Below are 17,083 nucleotides of genomic sequence, written 5' to 3'. Positions count from 1 at the left end.
AGTTCGCTTTCACTACAATAAACTAATAACTGAAAATGACCTCACTTCCTCTACAGAAACATTTAGTCTGACTGTCTGGAAGATGTTTGCTCAAACCAGTCGATCAATTGTTTTATTGCTTTTAAATAATAGCCTTGCTCCCTGACTTTGCTATATAAACAAATGGGGAAAAAAACATTTAATAAGCAATTCATAAAAACTATGTAATACGCAAAAAAAGAAAGAAAAGACACTCACATGAACATATATACATACAGTTCATGCACCTGTTTTTATACACATACTGTATATAGCTTTCCATATATTCCTATTTTCCAATATTATATGCTGATACTCATTGATCAGCAGTATAATGATCTCTCATTCAGACCACAGAGGAAGAGAAAGGGGGGCAGCATTAAAAACTGGTGTTTTTATTTTTTTATTGGTAATAAAAGACTTGTTGGTGAATTGGATGCAAGCAGAATATTGAGAAGCAGTATAATGTATTTACAACATACTTCAAAATGATGAGCCTCATCTCTCAGTCTGACCACAGGACAGCATTCAAAAATTGGTGTTTTTTGGTAACAATATAGTTGTTGGTGAATTGGATGAAAGCCGAATATTGAGTAATTATTATTGACTTATTGTCGACAGATGAGAAGTCCAGTCAGTGGCTTATTTATCAGCACTATAATGTACTTACAGTGTACTTCAACCTCATTTTATTCTGCCCACAGAGGAGGAGAAAGCATTAAAAGTTGGTATTTTTTCGGTAATAAAATACTTGTTGGTGTATTTGGATACAAGCCGAATTTGAGTATTTATTGTTAACAGATGAAACATCGAATGAAAGTCTTATTATCTTATATATTATCTTCACTAACAGACGATCAAACATGAAGCTTCGGGTTTAGTGAGTGTAGTTTGGCGTCCGGCCCGTTACACACTGGACGTCATGTGTGCTGCAGGTTACATCCAGCTGTTGCACTTGCGCGCATCGTTACCTTTAAGATGCGAAGGGATAAAGCCTTGTTTTAGCTAAACTCGACACCATTTTAGCGAAGAGTTTGCTGCGTCCGGTGAGCGCGCGCCGGATGAACGGTGGTTTTTTTTTTTTTTATGGGGGAAGTACCGGCGATTTTTTTTTTTTTTTGCCTCTGTCGCGGAGTGTTTGGGATTAACGGCTGAGCTGATTCTGTAAATGTCGGATTCGATTATCTGTCGGCCTACAGAGAAGCAGCGGCGGCGGCGGGGGCGCGAGGGGGCGCGAGGGACGGCACGAGACGAGACGGGGTCCGCGAGGAGGGTGCACGCACGAAATACTTTCCCTTTAAAGCGGAGAGGGACAGAGGGGGTGAAGACGAGATAAAAAAAGAAAGGGAAGAAAGACGGAGAGGGAGGGAGGGTGAGAGAGAGAGAGAGGGAGAGGGAGAGGGAGAGGGCTTTTAAAAAAAAGAGAAAGATGGCATCCTGTCGATTGAAACACCGAGGCGGAGCCATGGACCGCGGCCGACCAGGAGCCCTCTAGTTAGGGGACGAGCTGTACGCAACGCCGAGGCTTGGGACCCGACGCTGCGGCCTTTTTACGGAGCTATCGCAAATAAATGACTCCCGAACCGCTGCTGACTATGATTAGCACGTCTCGACTATTCATCTTCTGTATACAAATAATCTCTATTTTGCATGCAATTCACCAATTTTTATTACAGTAGACATAAGCAAATGATATTAAAGAAACGCACCATTAAAGCAAGCATGATACTTGTCGCATTTACATCATCATCTTGTCAGTGCCTGTATATCGCCAACAGACTGCCATATTAAGTCATAGAAGCCTAATCATTAAAGCTAGATATCATTACATAGCTCCATTAATTAATTAACCCGGACAGGTAGAGCAGAGCTGCGATACAGGCCTCAGATTTCTTGTTTTCATAGCAGCAGTTGGAGCATTTCTTCCTCCTCCTCCCTCCCCTCTTTGGTCCCAGCCCGGTTAGCTTTCAGTCCTCACAGGGATCAGGATGGATACCTCCTGGAGTAATTTCCTCTTTCAGGTAAGTGTTCATTGATGAAGCTGGCTTTGTAGTTTGGGGTTTATTTTCAGAGGAGGGGGGAACAGGAGGGGTTGACATTTCTGCATGGGGGTTAAAGAGGGAGGGGGAGAGTAAATAAGATGGGGGAGGTCACAGAGGGGTCAGGGGGGAAAGTTGGATTTTGTCCTGGACCTCATCAGGCTGGCAGGTTTAGGCTTTAATCACAGTATGTAGATACTTAAGTAAAAGTACCAGTACAGTAATATAAAAATACTCCATTACAAGTAAAAATTCTACTACAATAAAAGTACATAAGTATTATGAGCTTGATGTAGTTAAAGTATTGCAGTAAAAGTACATAAGTATTATGAGCTTGATGTAGTTAAAGTATTGCAGTAAAAGTACATAAGTATTATGAGCTTGATGTAGTTAAAGTATTACAGTAAAAGTACATAAGTATTATGAGCTTGATGTAGTTAAAGTATTGCAGTAAAAGTAGTGGTTTGGTCCCTCTGACTGATATATTATTATATATGACATCATTAGATTATTAATAGTGAAGCATCAGTGTTAGAGCAGCATGTTACTGTTGTAGCTGCTGGAGGTGGAGCTAGTTTACACTACTTTATATACAGTTAGCTAGTTTAGTCCAGTGGTTCCCAACCTAGGGGTCGGGCCCCTCCAAAGGGTCAGCAGATAAATCTGAGGGGTCGTGAGATGATTAATGGGAGAGGAAAGAAGAAAAAACAAAGTTCTGATACACAAATCTGTTTTCAGTTTTTGGACTTTTTCTCTAATCTTTGATTTTTGCTGAAATATTGGATCATTTGAACATTTATTGAAATGAAAGCATGTGAGAAGTTTAGAGGGAAAAATCACTATTTGGTGGAGCTGCTAACAACTCATAGACATGTGAAATGTGACCCCGACTACACACTGCTTTTTGTAAGACGTCAAAAGACAAAAAGGTTGGAAACCACTGGTTTCATCTTTAACAATGTGTTGTATTTTAAAAGCTTGTTATATTATCCATTGTGTCAAATCTTCATCTGAAAAGTAACTAAAGCTGTCAAATAAATGTAGTGGAGTAGAAAGTACAATATTTCCCTCTGAAATGTAGAAAGTAGCATCACATGGAAATACTCAAGTAAAGTACAAGTACCTCAAAACTGTACTTATGTACAGTACTTGAGTAAATGTACTTAGTTACTTTCCACCACTGGTAATAAGTCAGAGTAGTTTTGTGCATCCACAAAACCTCAGTGGGTTAGCAGCTGGATACAAAATCAGTTAAAATGATTAATAATGAAATTAAATGGAGCTTTAATGTAGAGTCAGTCTATTAGAGGTTGGTAAATAGAGATAAATGCCCGTCACTCAGCCAAGGTGACGTCTTCAAATGTCTCGTTTTGTACGACCAACAGCCCAAAACCCAAAGATGTTCAGTTTACAATCATATATAACAGAGAAAAACAGGAAATCCTCACATTGTCGTTGATTGATTGACTAGTAATTTAGTAGTGAACATGTGGAACAACCTGCCAGAAACATGATGTGCTCCTTGAAAGAGTCTCTCTGTCTCCGCTGCCTCGTTACTACACACAGCTGATTAAACGGTGTGTGAAAATGACCAAAACGTAGATTGTGTGTGTGTGTGTGTGTGTGTGTGTGTGTGTGTCTGTTGGAGTATTAACACACGTGTTTCTGTTTAACTCTGGCAGACGCCTCCGACTCAGAGCCAACCTGAGACGCCTCTTCAGTCTGAGCTGCTGCCCGAGCTGACTGGCGCCGCTCAGAGCCCCCCGGCAGAGCACATCGTGACGCCGCCGTCCACCGTCGACACCGCCGCCCTCAGCGAGGAACCGCTACCCGGTGAGGGAGGGGCCGCTCACACAGGCCACCCGAGTTTTACATCACAACACTGCTTGTGTTGAATATCAAAAATGTACCAAAAGTCGACGTCACACTGATATAAATATTTATTCAAAGATGCTTTTTGGCTGTTTTGCCTTTATTGGATAATTGAAAGAAAGATTCGGGTCACAGTTATATAATAAACATCATCATCATCAGGACGCCACGCTGATGAAGATACTAGAGATTTAAATAAACTGATATCAGTTTATCTGCCGATGTTTCTCAACATTTCTGGCAAAGTTCCTTCAAAGATGAAAGACAGCGTATCTGACCAGAATGATAACAGCAATAATTATAACTATATATTATAAGTATAATATCAATTATATTTAAAAAATGAAGCCTCTAAAACATTTACTGTATCTGCTAACAATACTGATTATATATATATATATATATATATATATATATATATATATATATATATATATATATGTATATGATTGATAAGCTAATAATAGCTGGATATATTGATCTGATTAGATATTTTCTGATATAAATCATAATTTTGTTTTATATCAAATTATTTAGGCAAAGTTCTTTAAGTTTGTTATTATTTTATGGTAGCAATGCTTGCTTTGAGTCGTTCATATTGTGTTTTTATTTTTTCATGGTGGGAAACTAATGAAATTTTAGTGTTAATTTCTCAAATCCTCTTAAGTTTATAAACCAGTAGTTTTACAAGCTTGTAACAATAATTACAGTATTATTCTCCTGTTCACCTTGAAGGTTCAGGGCTGCAGAATATTTATTATAGTTGTTTGAAATCGAAATTTTAAAAAAATGATTACACACGAGGAAACCAATGATGATGTTTTTTTTATTCTTCTTCTTTGAACTTTTTCCTCGTTCTTTCCCTGCAGACATAAACTCTGTTCTATTAATCAACAGGAAGTTGTATTTAAATGCACTGATTGTTACTTTAAGTGTCACTGAAATGTAAGTAAGCTTTTATTTATGTAGCACTTTGTAAAACACACAGTTAGAAAGCGCTTCACAGATAGATTAATAAAACAGACAAACACGACACAGAGAGAAATAAAGCAGGACATGAGAACAGGAAGGGGGGGTCTGTAGAAAGGCGTCGTTTAAAACAGTTCAGCCGATCCGATCTAACAGAGTCGGGGCGAAGAAAACATGTTTGATGTTGTTGAATGTAAGTTTGACGTTGTTCCCGCCGCTGTGTCTGCCAGTCAAACCGCTCAGCAAGCCGAGCCGGCCCGCCCACATCTGCGCCACCTGCAACAAGGAGTTCAAGAACAGCTACAACCTGCGGCGGCACCAGTCGGTGCACACGGGCATCAAGATGAAGGACCGAGCCGCCCGCGAGAAGGAGGACGGAGGGAAGGGAGGACGGGTGGAGAAGCAGACGGTCCCGCTCTCCCTCCTCCACCTCACCCTGCCCCCGCAGCCTCCTCCTCCCCCTCCCCCCGCCGCCCAGACCGCCCCGGACACCCTCCCCCAGCCCGGTCAGCACGTCAACCAAGAGAGCCAGTCGGTGTCTGTGTCCATCGCCCCGGCAACTGTAACCATGGCTGCGCCGCCTCAACCCATCCCGGCAGCTGTTGTTGTTGTGGGCTCCATGGAGCAGGTGGGTTCGCTGGAGGAGCGCCAGCGAGGGCAGAGAGCAGATTAAAGGGGATCCAGGGTTTGTTTGTTTTCTCCGTTTTTATTAATTATTTATGACTGCGGACAGAATCTGAATGTAATGTGTCAGAAATACCACCAGTCTCCCAAACGTTGGAATAACTTTGTCATTTTGGCTGTTGAGACTCTGACAAAGATCCAAAACAAACAGATGAATCTGGGCTGTAAGTAAACAAGCCTCCATCACATGATGACCAGCGAGTAACACTTAACGAATGTAAAGTGTTTCACTTTTAAAGAGCTTTGCCAAAAAAAATCATTCAGGAGATTCTGTACAAGCAGTAACATGTTGAACATGCAGCTGATGTGAGTCTAAAAGCACAAAAAGTGGATCAAAACCAAATCAAATCAGTTTCTATTTATTCTGTTTAAATTGTCCAAGACAAGCAAAAGGGAAAAATGCACAATGTGCATCGTTTGTGCTATTAAAATAAAAGTTATAATCTACTGAATTTAAACTTTTCAACTGAATGTGTTCCAGTTTTAACAGACCTGCAATGATTCTCTGGTTTTATCTTCTTAGATGTGAACATTTAGTCTCTATAACAGTAAACTGAGTATCTTTGTGGCTTCAGGAATCACTGATTGACATTTTATGGACCAAACAACTAATCAATTAATGGAGAAAATAATCAACAGATTAATTGATAATGAAAATAATCGTTAATTGCAGCTGCTCCAACAACAAACTGACATCATATATACATCTTCAGACTTTCATAAATCTCTATTAAATCCTGATGTTTGGTTCTGAGTGGCGTGCCGACAGGAGCCGCTACAGACGGAGCGATCTGCCGACATCGACTCGTTTAAAGAAGCCACATCACATTATCTCTTGCTAGCATATAGAGCTGTAATGATTAGTTGATTAATCAAATCATCAAAAGCATTTCTGTCAGCTTCTATTTTGATGATCAATGAAGCATTTAGGTTATTTTTCAAGCTAAACTGATTCCAGCTTCTCAAATGTGAGGATTTGAAGCGTTAAATACATAAAGTTGAATATATTTGGGTTTTGGACTGTTGGGGAATTATAACATGTTTTATAGACAAATTTAAAAACAACGGATCAAGAAAATAATCAGCAGATTAATTAAAGTTTCAGCTCTGATCATGTGTTTGTTCATGTTACATTTTCACAATTTCACACTCGTGATTTAAGACCGAAGAAGAACTTCCACATTCACACAACCGACGACCTTCATCTGTCCGCCGTGATTAACATCTCAACGCGTCTCTAAACATTCGCTGGCAGTGTAAAATAATCTTCACACAATCAGATATCGACACATAAACCAGCCGCCGGGTTCATCTGTCGGCTAAATCAACTAAACGGAGAATCACAGCCAACGTCTGCTGCCTCCTGCTCTCTGTGATCACTTAAACTGCCTCTCAGTGCAGACAAATTTGCAGTTTAGTTATTTAATTTTTTTTGATGTGTTTTTCTATTTCTGTTGTCAGACAACGGAATAATTGTTTAATACTGATTTGAATGTTAAAACGTCCATTTTTACATTTCTTTCATACATCATTTACCTGCTGACCAGTTATTGCTGTCAGTGTATCTTCAGATTCATCTTCTCTGCTGACCATTACGTAAAAGCTCAGTTTTTGTCATAGACTGTATAAAAATATGGACGTAGTTACCGTGACGTCACCCTTTCGTTGGTTTCTGAAGAGCGGTTTTGAAGCTCAAAGCGAGCCGCTCCGGCCGTCGCCATCTTGGCAGTGCGTGACGCTGCCTAACTCCCAGCCAATCAAAAATGGGCAAAGAGGCGGGGTCGAATGGCTGAAACAAGCCACCTAGCGGCTGGCGGACCTGTCACTCAAAGCAGCCATGTCCTTCATTATGCAGAACTTTACGGCTTGATAAAATTTAAAAGGTCCAGTTGTCATGAAAGAGGAAATTAGTTACAGAGATCTAAACCATTTTTTGTACCAGGCTGTAAACATGTTTATTTCTGCTGTAAAGTTGGGCATTTTAACATGGGGGTCTATGGGGATTGACTCGCTTTTGGAGCCTCAAGTGGCCGTTCAAGGAACTGCAGTTTTTGGCACTTCCACATTGGCTTCATTTTACAGCCCCGGAGGTTGCTGTTTGGTTTTTGGTAGAGAAAAATGTCGGTTTATCACGCGTGAACGGCTCTTTGAAGTTTAAAATGCTTTCGTTCTTATGTCAGAAGAGGAAACAAAGAAGTGTGTTGATTTCTTTTATAAAAGCTTTGTTAGGTTCTGTTTTAGCCTTTTATCAGTTAGATATCTCAGTCGACTGAGACACATAACGTCTCTGTTTTCGCTCCACAGAACCCTAATCCCAATCCTAATCCCAACGCCAACCAGGTGAGGAAGAACCACGCCTGCGAGGCTTGCGGGAAGGCCTTCAGAGACGTCTATCACCTCAACCGCCACCGGCTGTCGCACTCGGACGAGAAGCCCTACTCCTGCCCCATCTGCCAGCAGCGCTTCAAGAGGAAAGACAGGATGAGCTACCACGTCCGCTCGCACCAAGGCGGCGTGGAGAAACCTTACGTCTGTCCGCACTGCGCCAAGGCCTTCTCCCGGTATAATGTCTCCTCTGCTGCTTCTGAGCAGCTTTACTGATCATATTACCGTATTTCCTCTAATAGTGTCCAGGGCCTTTATTGACCTCACCTGCAGTAGGTACCAGGCCTGTAATGGAAGCGGGTTTATATTAGAGACGCCTTTATTAATAATATATATTTAGGGATGCACGATATTATCGGCATGTCATTGGTATCGGCCGATGAGAGCTCTAAAATGAAATATCGGTATCGGCCATTTCTGCCGATCATGAGAGTTGCCGTCTCCTCCGCTGCCTGATTGTGTTTCCCTCCACAGACTGTTTCACCCTGACAGTCCCGGTGCTTCCTCCACAAGCAGAATAACAAACCGGGGCTTAGTGCTCCAGTTGGATCCACATGCAGAACTGAGGCTAACGTTAGCTGGGAGGCTAGCTGGCCATGCTGCGGCTAACGCTCCGCTAGCCTCTCAGCTAACGTTAGCCTCGGCTCTCCATGTTGATCCGACCGGAGCACTGAGCCCCGATTTGTTATTCAGGTTAAAGTGAAGAAGAAGCAGCTGATCTGACGGGCGGCTGAGTGAAGTGCAGCCTGAGGAGGAAACACCGGGACCGTCAGGGTGAAACAGTCCATCGAGGAGCTGCTAAGTTCGGCTGCACAGATAAGAAATACCTCGACTGACAGGATGTACCAAAAAAAAACTTTTTGGTTTATAATGGCGGTTGGCAACCAGCGTATTAGGTGCATTACCGCCACCTTCTGGTCTGGAGTATGGACCAGAGATTAAATCCTTCACATTAATCCTGTCTGTCTAATAAACTCAATGAAAACTCTGCTGCTGCTCCCACTTGGCAGGTTCATTAAAGTTTTACTGCTGAGCTCCTGAACTCCAGTCTTCCTGAGTTCTTCCTTCATATATTGTCTTTCTTGATCATACTTAGTACAATCTATGCTTGCATGTATAATAGTCTCCTCAGCCAGCTGGTAGCCAGCAGCATATAACGGCATCGGCCACAGAGAGTTGGAAATATCGGCATATCGGCAAAAAATCCAATATCGTGCATCCCATATATATATATATATATATATATATATATAATAATTCCCTCTGTTTGATGAGTATATTCGCTCATGTTTTAGTACGAAGCCTCCTTGTTTGATCTGCTTCTGTTTGCTCTGTTAAATGTTTGTTATTGCATTACCGGTAATCCACTGTATGCTCGCCGGTTTAACCAAGTTACCCTGGTTACCGTGGTTACCGATGCTCATGTAGTGTCGCTGCCATCATTATTATTATTATTTAAACGATATCTCCTCCGTCCCCCTCCCCTCTCTGTGACGTACACAGAACCGGAGTTACATCCAGGTAACTATTTACGCTTAACTGACATGAACATTATATAACAGACACCAGCAGTTTATCCTTATTTCTGCGGTCGGTCTTTATTCGTTCATGTCGACACCCCCCAGCTGTTATCAGAGACTCAGCTTTTAACCCTGTAAAAGAAATTATATTTCTATTAGTATTAGTTTTCCATATGTGAAGGTGTGAGAAGTGCAGCGTCCCCATGTCATGTGTGAGGTGCACATGCTATTTTGACTACCACTCTAACCCAGAATAACAAACATAACAAGCTCCAAATCAAGTTTAATGAATGTTTTCCACAGTAACTAAGTATCTACATGTTCTAGACATTGTAATTATCACAAAAAAAATGATGTAAGGCATGTTTCTTACTTTTTTCTTGACAAATCCAGTTAAATAAAACAAGAAGATGAGCTTGACGGAGAGTTTGCAGGTAGTGAGTTCACCTTAAACATTTACTATCCAATAGCATTGAGAGGATAAACGATAGGACCCACTGACTATGTAAATAAAAAAAACATTTACAGATTTGTTTTTAGGAGAGCTAAAAGTGATTGTTGTAATATTGCAACCGTGGGCTTTACAGGGTTAACTGACCGCCATCTTTTATTTGAGGAAATACGGTTTATAACTTTAATCAACCAGGAGGCGGCGCCAGAGTCAAAAAATGTTCGAATCCTACAAGTTTTTTGTATTTTGTAACGACTGATTTTGCTGTTTCCTGTTTTCAGACCGGATCACCTCAACAGTCACGTCCGACAGGTTCACTCTACAGAGAGACCCTTCAAGTGCACGGTAACGTCTCCGTCTGTTTACTGGAGTTCAACCAGTATGAGAATCATATAGATCATGAAACACTGGATAATATCGATGATGATGATGATGATGATAAATAACAATAATGGGTTTGTTTTTGATAACTTAAAGGAGCCAAACTGTCAGTCTAGCTGTCATATCTGCTGGTGACAAAAATAAACATCAAAGTTAACAAACAAAAGCGTCTTTAAGGCAAATAACAGTGAATATTTACTTTGTTGTAAGTTGATTTGTTGTGTAGAAGAAGCTTCGGGGCTTTTTTTCTTCTCAGGATTCACTTCTTCAGTTTACTGTCATAGACGACGTTTGAGACGAGATCATTTGGGAATATTTCCATTAAAAATTACTCAAAACAATTAATCAATTACAGAAATAGCTGGCGAATAATTTCCTCTCAGTCAATTAATCGATTAATCTTTGCAGCTCTAAATAATAATATTGCTCCTAGTTATAAAGTGTGTTTCGTCTGACTGTGACTCTTGTTCTTCCACAGACGTGCACGTCCGCGTTCGCCACGCGGGATCGTCTCCGTGCTCATCTGATCCGTCACGAGGAGAAGGTGCCGTGTCACATCTGTGGGAAGCTGCTGTCTGCCGCTTACATCACCGACCACATGAGGGTCCACAACCAGTCGCAGCACCACGCCTGCCACCTCTGCAACCGCAGTAAGTCGCACCAACCACGCCGGGAAACATCCTGTCAAACACGAGATGTTGTCGAGTGTGTTTCCTGATAAACCTTCTTCCTCCGTTGTTGTTCAAAAACTATTAAAAACACGTCAGCGTCAGGTGACACCGTCCTGCTGCCAGAAATACTCACTAGAGCAGAAAATGTGGATTCATCCGCCGCTGAAAATAGTCCCCAAAAATGCCCCATTTCCTCCAGTTTGTTTGTTAAAAAGCTGTTTTTAAAGATCTGCAGTAGGAACCAGTGAGTTAATAAATAAATAGAGTAACTGCAGCCTTTTAATGAAACAATGATCCTCAAAATCACCACCGAGACACATAACGTGATCATCTGACGTCTTTAACATCCTGTTGGTGACCTGCAGGGTTTCACACGGCCAGTCTGAACTCTTTACCGTCTGTAAGGCCTCTGAGATCCGCCGGCTGCTCCAGAGTCCAGGTTAAGGTCAAAGGTGATCGAGGTTTCGCTGTACCGGCTCCTCAGCTCTTCCAGTTAGTGTTCAGTCTGCTGACACTGTTTCTGCTTTTAAATCCTGCTGCAGTACACGTTTTTATAGACTCGTCTTCTTCACTTGATTTATTTGTAAGTATATATAAGTTTACGGTCTTTAAATTGTGTATTTTGCTGTTGGTGTGTTTTCCTTTCTTATATTTATGATTGTCTTTCCTGCCGTCTATAGAAAGCACAAATAAAATCATTATTATTGTTATGATTATTATTATTATTAAGTATTTTGAGTGCAAAGTCTCGGCTGTTTGAACAGATTACATCGGGGAATCTGCAGGTCTTGAAAAGGCTTTTTTTTTAAAAAGTACTTAGAGGGTTTAAAAAGTCTTAAATTTCCTGTCCAAAGTTGTTAAATATCGTCTCTTTCCTGCTGTAACATTAGTTGAGAGGTTTTTTTCATGTGTTTGCAGCTGTCAGGAGACTTTTACATCTATAAACTACAGTGAGACGGTGTGACAGCAGATTGTGCTGCAGGCAGAGTTTCAGTCAGCAGCATCACTGCTGCAGCTGCAGGAAACTTCCATTCATTCATTTGTAACTGGTTCATCCATCAGTCTTCTACCACTAATCAGGTCATGTTAATTGTAGGAATTATTGTTATATACAGCTGGGAAATATTGACAAAATGTAATTGAAATGTCAATAAGTGCATTCCCACTGCTACGATTATCAATTAATTGATGGACAGAAGATGAGTTTTTTGTCGTTTTCAAGCAAAATATTTGATGGTTAAAGGTTCTCAAATGTGAGAGTTTGCTGCTTTTCCTCGTCTTGTGTTGTGTTCCATCCAAGTCAGAGGTCGGAAATTTGTCAGTTGAAAATTCTGATGTCTGAGCTCGGAGCGCCGCTCGGAGCGCCGCTCGGAGCGCCGCTCGTCTCACAACGTCAAATGCAAACAATTAACATGGCGGACCGCGAGAAACTTGTATTCTAGCAGCATCAGCAGAGCTTAATGTTACACACAGTAGTAGATAACGACGTCATCACCTTGAAAAAGGTATTAAATTGAATTAAATGTCTTTAATTGAACTTGAACGCTGCAGAGTAGGGATGGACATGATTAATCGACGATTGATAATTGATCGTTAAAAATTTTTCCGATCACGTGGAATTAAATCAATTTATTGTTCGTATCAAAGTATGTTATGTATGTATGTGTCACTACGTGCTGCAACCAGCCGGGCGCAAGTTCAGTTCAAGAGGGCAAAATGAACACTCAGTTGCCGGGCGGGTTGCCGTAGAAACTAGACGAAAGTAAACATGAAGAGAGCGAAGCGAAGTTTGGCGTGGGACCATTTCGAGCTAAAAAAACAACAAAGCTCATTGTAAACATTTCAACGCCGTGTAAACAACACAACAACAACGACCCCGATGATGAACAACGTTCACCCGACACTTAATGAATCCTCCTCCATCAGCTCCTCCGTGCTGATGGACAGTTTAACTGCCTTGTATAAGAGGACTGCTGCTTTCTTTAGTATTTTCTGCCATCTGCATTTTTAATACATATAAAAAAAAGATGAATTGATAATTGACCGTTAATTTTCCCGATGATCGATTAAGGAAATGTCTTCAAATGTCCATCCCTACTGCAGAGATCCTGTTTGTTACAGCTGAGTTTCTGGTCCAGCACCTAGTGGCTTCCAGAAGAACTGCAGGTTTTACTTCTTACTTGTTGTCTGTCCTCCAGGCTTCACCACCCTCACCTACCTGCGCGTCCACGCTCAGAAGCATCACGGCCAGGAGTGGAAGGAGAGCGGCGGGGCGCGGGGGGGCTTCGGTGGGACGGGCGCCGGAGGAGTGCTGCTCTGCCAGCTGTGCGGGGTGCAGTGCAAGACGGCCACGCAGCTCCAGGGTCACATGGGCACCCACGCCAACCAGAGCGATCCCAACCCCGACCAGACGAGCGTGGGCCCCGTCGGCACCACCAGCGTGGCCGTCACCGTGTCCAGCGCCAGCACAGTGGGACTGTTGGTTACTGACTGCTCCAGTATCGCCCCCCAGCCCCACAGCTAGCACGCTGGGAGGGGGCGAGGGAGGAGCCGGGGTGGGTCGGGTGGGGGCTGGATGTGGAGGCGGGAGGGGGAGTCGGGTTATCGGGAGCGAAGGCGAAAGAGGACACGTGGAGGAGAGGACAGAAAGACAGCAGCCAAACCAGGTGTGTGAAGCTGTTTCCTGTTTTTAAATAGTTACAGATCATGAAATCATTACATTCATTAAACTTCTTTCCACCTTTTTCATTTTATCGTAAGATTTTACTATCAATAAGTTTATCTGTATCAGGTTAGTGCATTCAAAGTGCTTTACACTGAGACTGATTCACATGATAATGATGCTGAAAATTCAATATAACCAATAAAATAGATTTAAAATAAAAATAAATGGATAAAAGACAAAAGACAAGGGAATAAAACATTTTAAAACATGGATACAATCAAATAAATGTTTGAATAAAATAAATAATGGCCATAAAACATCCTAATAAAGACTAAAGAGGTGTTAAGTTTGAAGATATGAAGACTTTGAGCTGCTCAGTCAGACTGTTTATATCTATAATCTGCCTTTAGAGTCACTTCACAGGATCAACGCACACAAATACATGCATAGGATATACTGTATATATATATAATTAATATATATCAATCTTCATGTTGTGTTAATGTTCATATTATTGTTATTTTGTTCTGTCCAAATATTTGGACAAATTGTGTTTTGATGCTTTGACAACATTGAAACTTTCCTGCCAATAAAGTCCATTGAATTGAATTGAATTGATTAACAAAGACTTGAATAAATAATCTGAATTCATCTTTTAAGGATCTGAACATTCAAAGAAACTTCTCAACACACTTCTGTAATATAACCAACTCCTCTACTGTCCATATATGTGTATTAAACATCGCAGTCCTGCACAGTTATTTCTTAAAACTCTGACATTTCAGTCACACATCTGCACATAAGATGTGTTACAGGAAGAATGTTGAACAAGAAAAAAACAACATCAGGCTTTAAAGGCTTTAAAGTCACAGAAAGATGATTTAAGCTGCGTTTCCACTGCAGGAACTTTCTTCAGAACCTTTAGAGGAGCTCAGATCCTCTACCTGCGTTTCCACCAGAGGAATCAGGGTCTAAATTAAGTTTCATGGGGATTCTTTTACTCCCTAAGTGGACGATGCTCACCATCCTCTGCACGTTCACCAGGCAGAGGAGCATGTTCAGACTGAGGAAGTCTGTTCAGCTCCTCTCAGCGATGGCGGGAGGCAGTTTTGTATCAAATTGTTGCAGAAAAAGGTACCAGAGCAGAAAAACTCTCTCTTGAAAATAAAAAGGGAGTCAGAGATCCAAGCAGCAAAGTGTTCTTTAATGCCGGCAAAAAAGGGGAGCAATCAGCACTTTACAACGAACCAAATCGCTCCGAAGGTTTTTTCTTTGGGGCATTGTTTTTATGTCCTTGGGTCGGCTTAGGTCACACCTTATCATCCACCCTCCCTAATTTTTGACCAATTATTATGTATCTTTTATCTCCGTCACTCGTTGTTGGTCAAAACTCTTCAAAACAGGTTTTGAGGTGTTTGAGGATATGTACTGGCATATTCAATTCTACCTGATTATATCCAATTTTTATATAAGTATTGGGAATCATTTTACACCATTATTGCCAAGTTGTCTTCTGGCCTTTTATTTTTTATAAGTTATTCTAGTCATTTTACAACCTTATTTCTTGATCTCCTCTAGAGAGTATTTTTTAAAAGGTGAAGACTTTAGCAGACCCAAGCAAAGTGACATGTAATACAAACACACTCAAATTTCTCCAGTGTATGATTATAATTCTGCCTCTATACGTACAGTGTGATTAAATATGGTTCATGAGATTATAACTACACCAATACAAAATTGTATCACACTAGCCCTTATTGCTTATAAACTTATAAAATCAATCTGCATAGCTTAATATTGTCTTTAAGCACACCAATGACTTTTAATGAAACTACACCACAGCAGGACGGTGAAACTGACTGTTACCGTGCTCTCACAACCAAAGATTCATACGTGACAAAAGCAGCCGGCAGTTGTTCGTGTTCAGTGAAAGCTGGCGACAAAGAGCTTCAGACGTCTCGGCAGCAGCGAGCAGCGTGATGCGAGGTCGAGCAGAGTTTTAACTTAACGCGAAATTAGCAACGACGCCACCGAAGCAGCAACCGACTGCAGATCAGGATTTGATTTTCTTCTCACAGCTGTATTTAACATCTGTTTCATCCCATATCGACAGTGTTTATTTCAGTCTCCGGTTTCCTGGACATAAACAGAACTAGCCTGTGATGCTTTATTCTATTGGCTACTCGGCCAACAATGTGATTTTATTTTTTAAATGAACAATATAGATTAGGGACATTTTTCTTACTAAATAAAACACAGTAGTATATTTTATCATCCTTGTCAAGTTCACGGCCTGCTGGACAGCTCTATGAAAGATATATAAAATTATAGATGATTGTTTTAATCTCTAGAAATGCTTCAATATAGTTTCCATTCACCAGCAGATCTTTCAGCCGCCTTGTGTCGCTTTTTTACAGCTTATCAGTAGATTTCCCTGAATGTCAGGAGTGGATCTGTGACTGACATGTTCTGGGAAAATATCCATGCAGGACGATGGTTTGTAGTTTGAGGTTTTGGAACATGTTTAGTACACCAAAATAAAGCTAAAGTCACTGCTAAAATGTACAATATTTACATTTTAACACTCTCTGTTCTCCAGAAAATGCATAAAAGAAATGTTACCCCAATAATTACAGTCATGTGAAGAGAAAACCAGCATTTAGAGCTTTAGGAAACTATCATATGTTTGTAAATGAGTCTGACAAATCCCCCACAAAGCCACTTTTAACTGTCTGCATGATGGTTTCGGTTTTACATTTACATGAACTGCTTTTGTTTTGGATTTCACAGATTGTTTCTTAACGAACTGCCAACAGTGGAAACAGACAGACGGGAGAGAATCTGCCGTGGAAATCGTTCTTTCCTCCTCGGCGCTGCTCATCATTTCATGAGGACGGCGTCCCTTTCAGACCTTTGTTTACTCTGTGAAGCCCAGCTCCATCAGTGGTGTTAAAGGACGGGTTCACAATTTTCCAAGTGAGTCTTAAAACAACAGTCAGGAGCCCAAATGAACAGTGAAACCTGTTTTTCTTGCTGTAATCATTCCTCCTGTTCATACTGACCATTAGAAGATCCCTTCATAATGATCTTACAATGGAAGTGATGGAGGACAAAATCCACAGTCCTCCTTCTGTGCAAAAATGTATTTAAAAGTTTATCTGAAGCTAATATGAAGCTTCAGCGTCCAAATGAGTCAAATCAAGTAGATATCTTTCAACGTTACAGTCTTTTTAGTGCCAAAGTTCCTCTTTTTGTTACTATACTTCCACCTGCAGCTCAACAGGGAAACACTGTCTGAGGAAACACAAAGAGGGAATTTGATGCTAATAAGACTGTAAATGTGTCAGATATCCACTTGATATGACTAACTCAGACTGATGAAGCTGAATAGAAGCTTCACACAGACTTTTAAATGACAAAACTGTGGA

General features: G+C 41.0%; 1 protein-coding gene and 1 long non-coding RNA gene across 2 annotated transcripts; both read left to right on the top strand.

Annotated features, from left to right (window-relative positions):
- Window positions 1–497: 497 nt before the first annotated feature.
- Window positions 498–13,542, top strand: LOC121884483 (myc-associated zinc finger protein). Its single transcript, XM_042393327.1, has 7 exons — window positions 498–2,039; window positions 3,740–3,890; window positions 5,129–5,526; window positions 7,887–8,143; window positions 10,220–10,283; window positions 10,798–10,969; window positions 13,189–13,542. The coding sequence occupies exons 1-7, from the start codon at window positions 2,007–2,009 to the stop codon at window positions 13,512–13,514; spliced, it is 1,401 nt and encodes a 466-aa protein (XP_042249261.1). The 5' UTR covers window positions 498–2,006; the 3' UTR covers window positions 13,515–13,542.
- A 120-nt stretch (window positions 13,543–13,662) lies between these two features.
- LOC121884578 lies at window positions 13,663–14,264 on the top strand. Its single transcript, XR_006092378.1, has 2 exons — window positions 13,663–13,994; window positions 14,026–14,264. It is a non-coding gene; the product is annotated as an uncharacterized LOC121884578 (long non-coding RNA).
- Window positions 14,265–17,083: the final 2,819 nt, after the last annotated feature.

This window comes from Thunnus maccoyii, chromosome 18 (assembly GCF_910596095.1).
Source record: "Thunnus maccoyii chromosome 18, fThuMac1.1, whole genome shotgun sequence".
Lineage (NCBI taxonomy): Eukaryota > Metazoa > Chordata > Actinopteri > Scombriformes > Scombridae > Thunnus > Thunnus maccoyii.
This window is presented reverse-complemented; position numbering and strand designations above follow the sequence as displayed.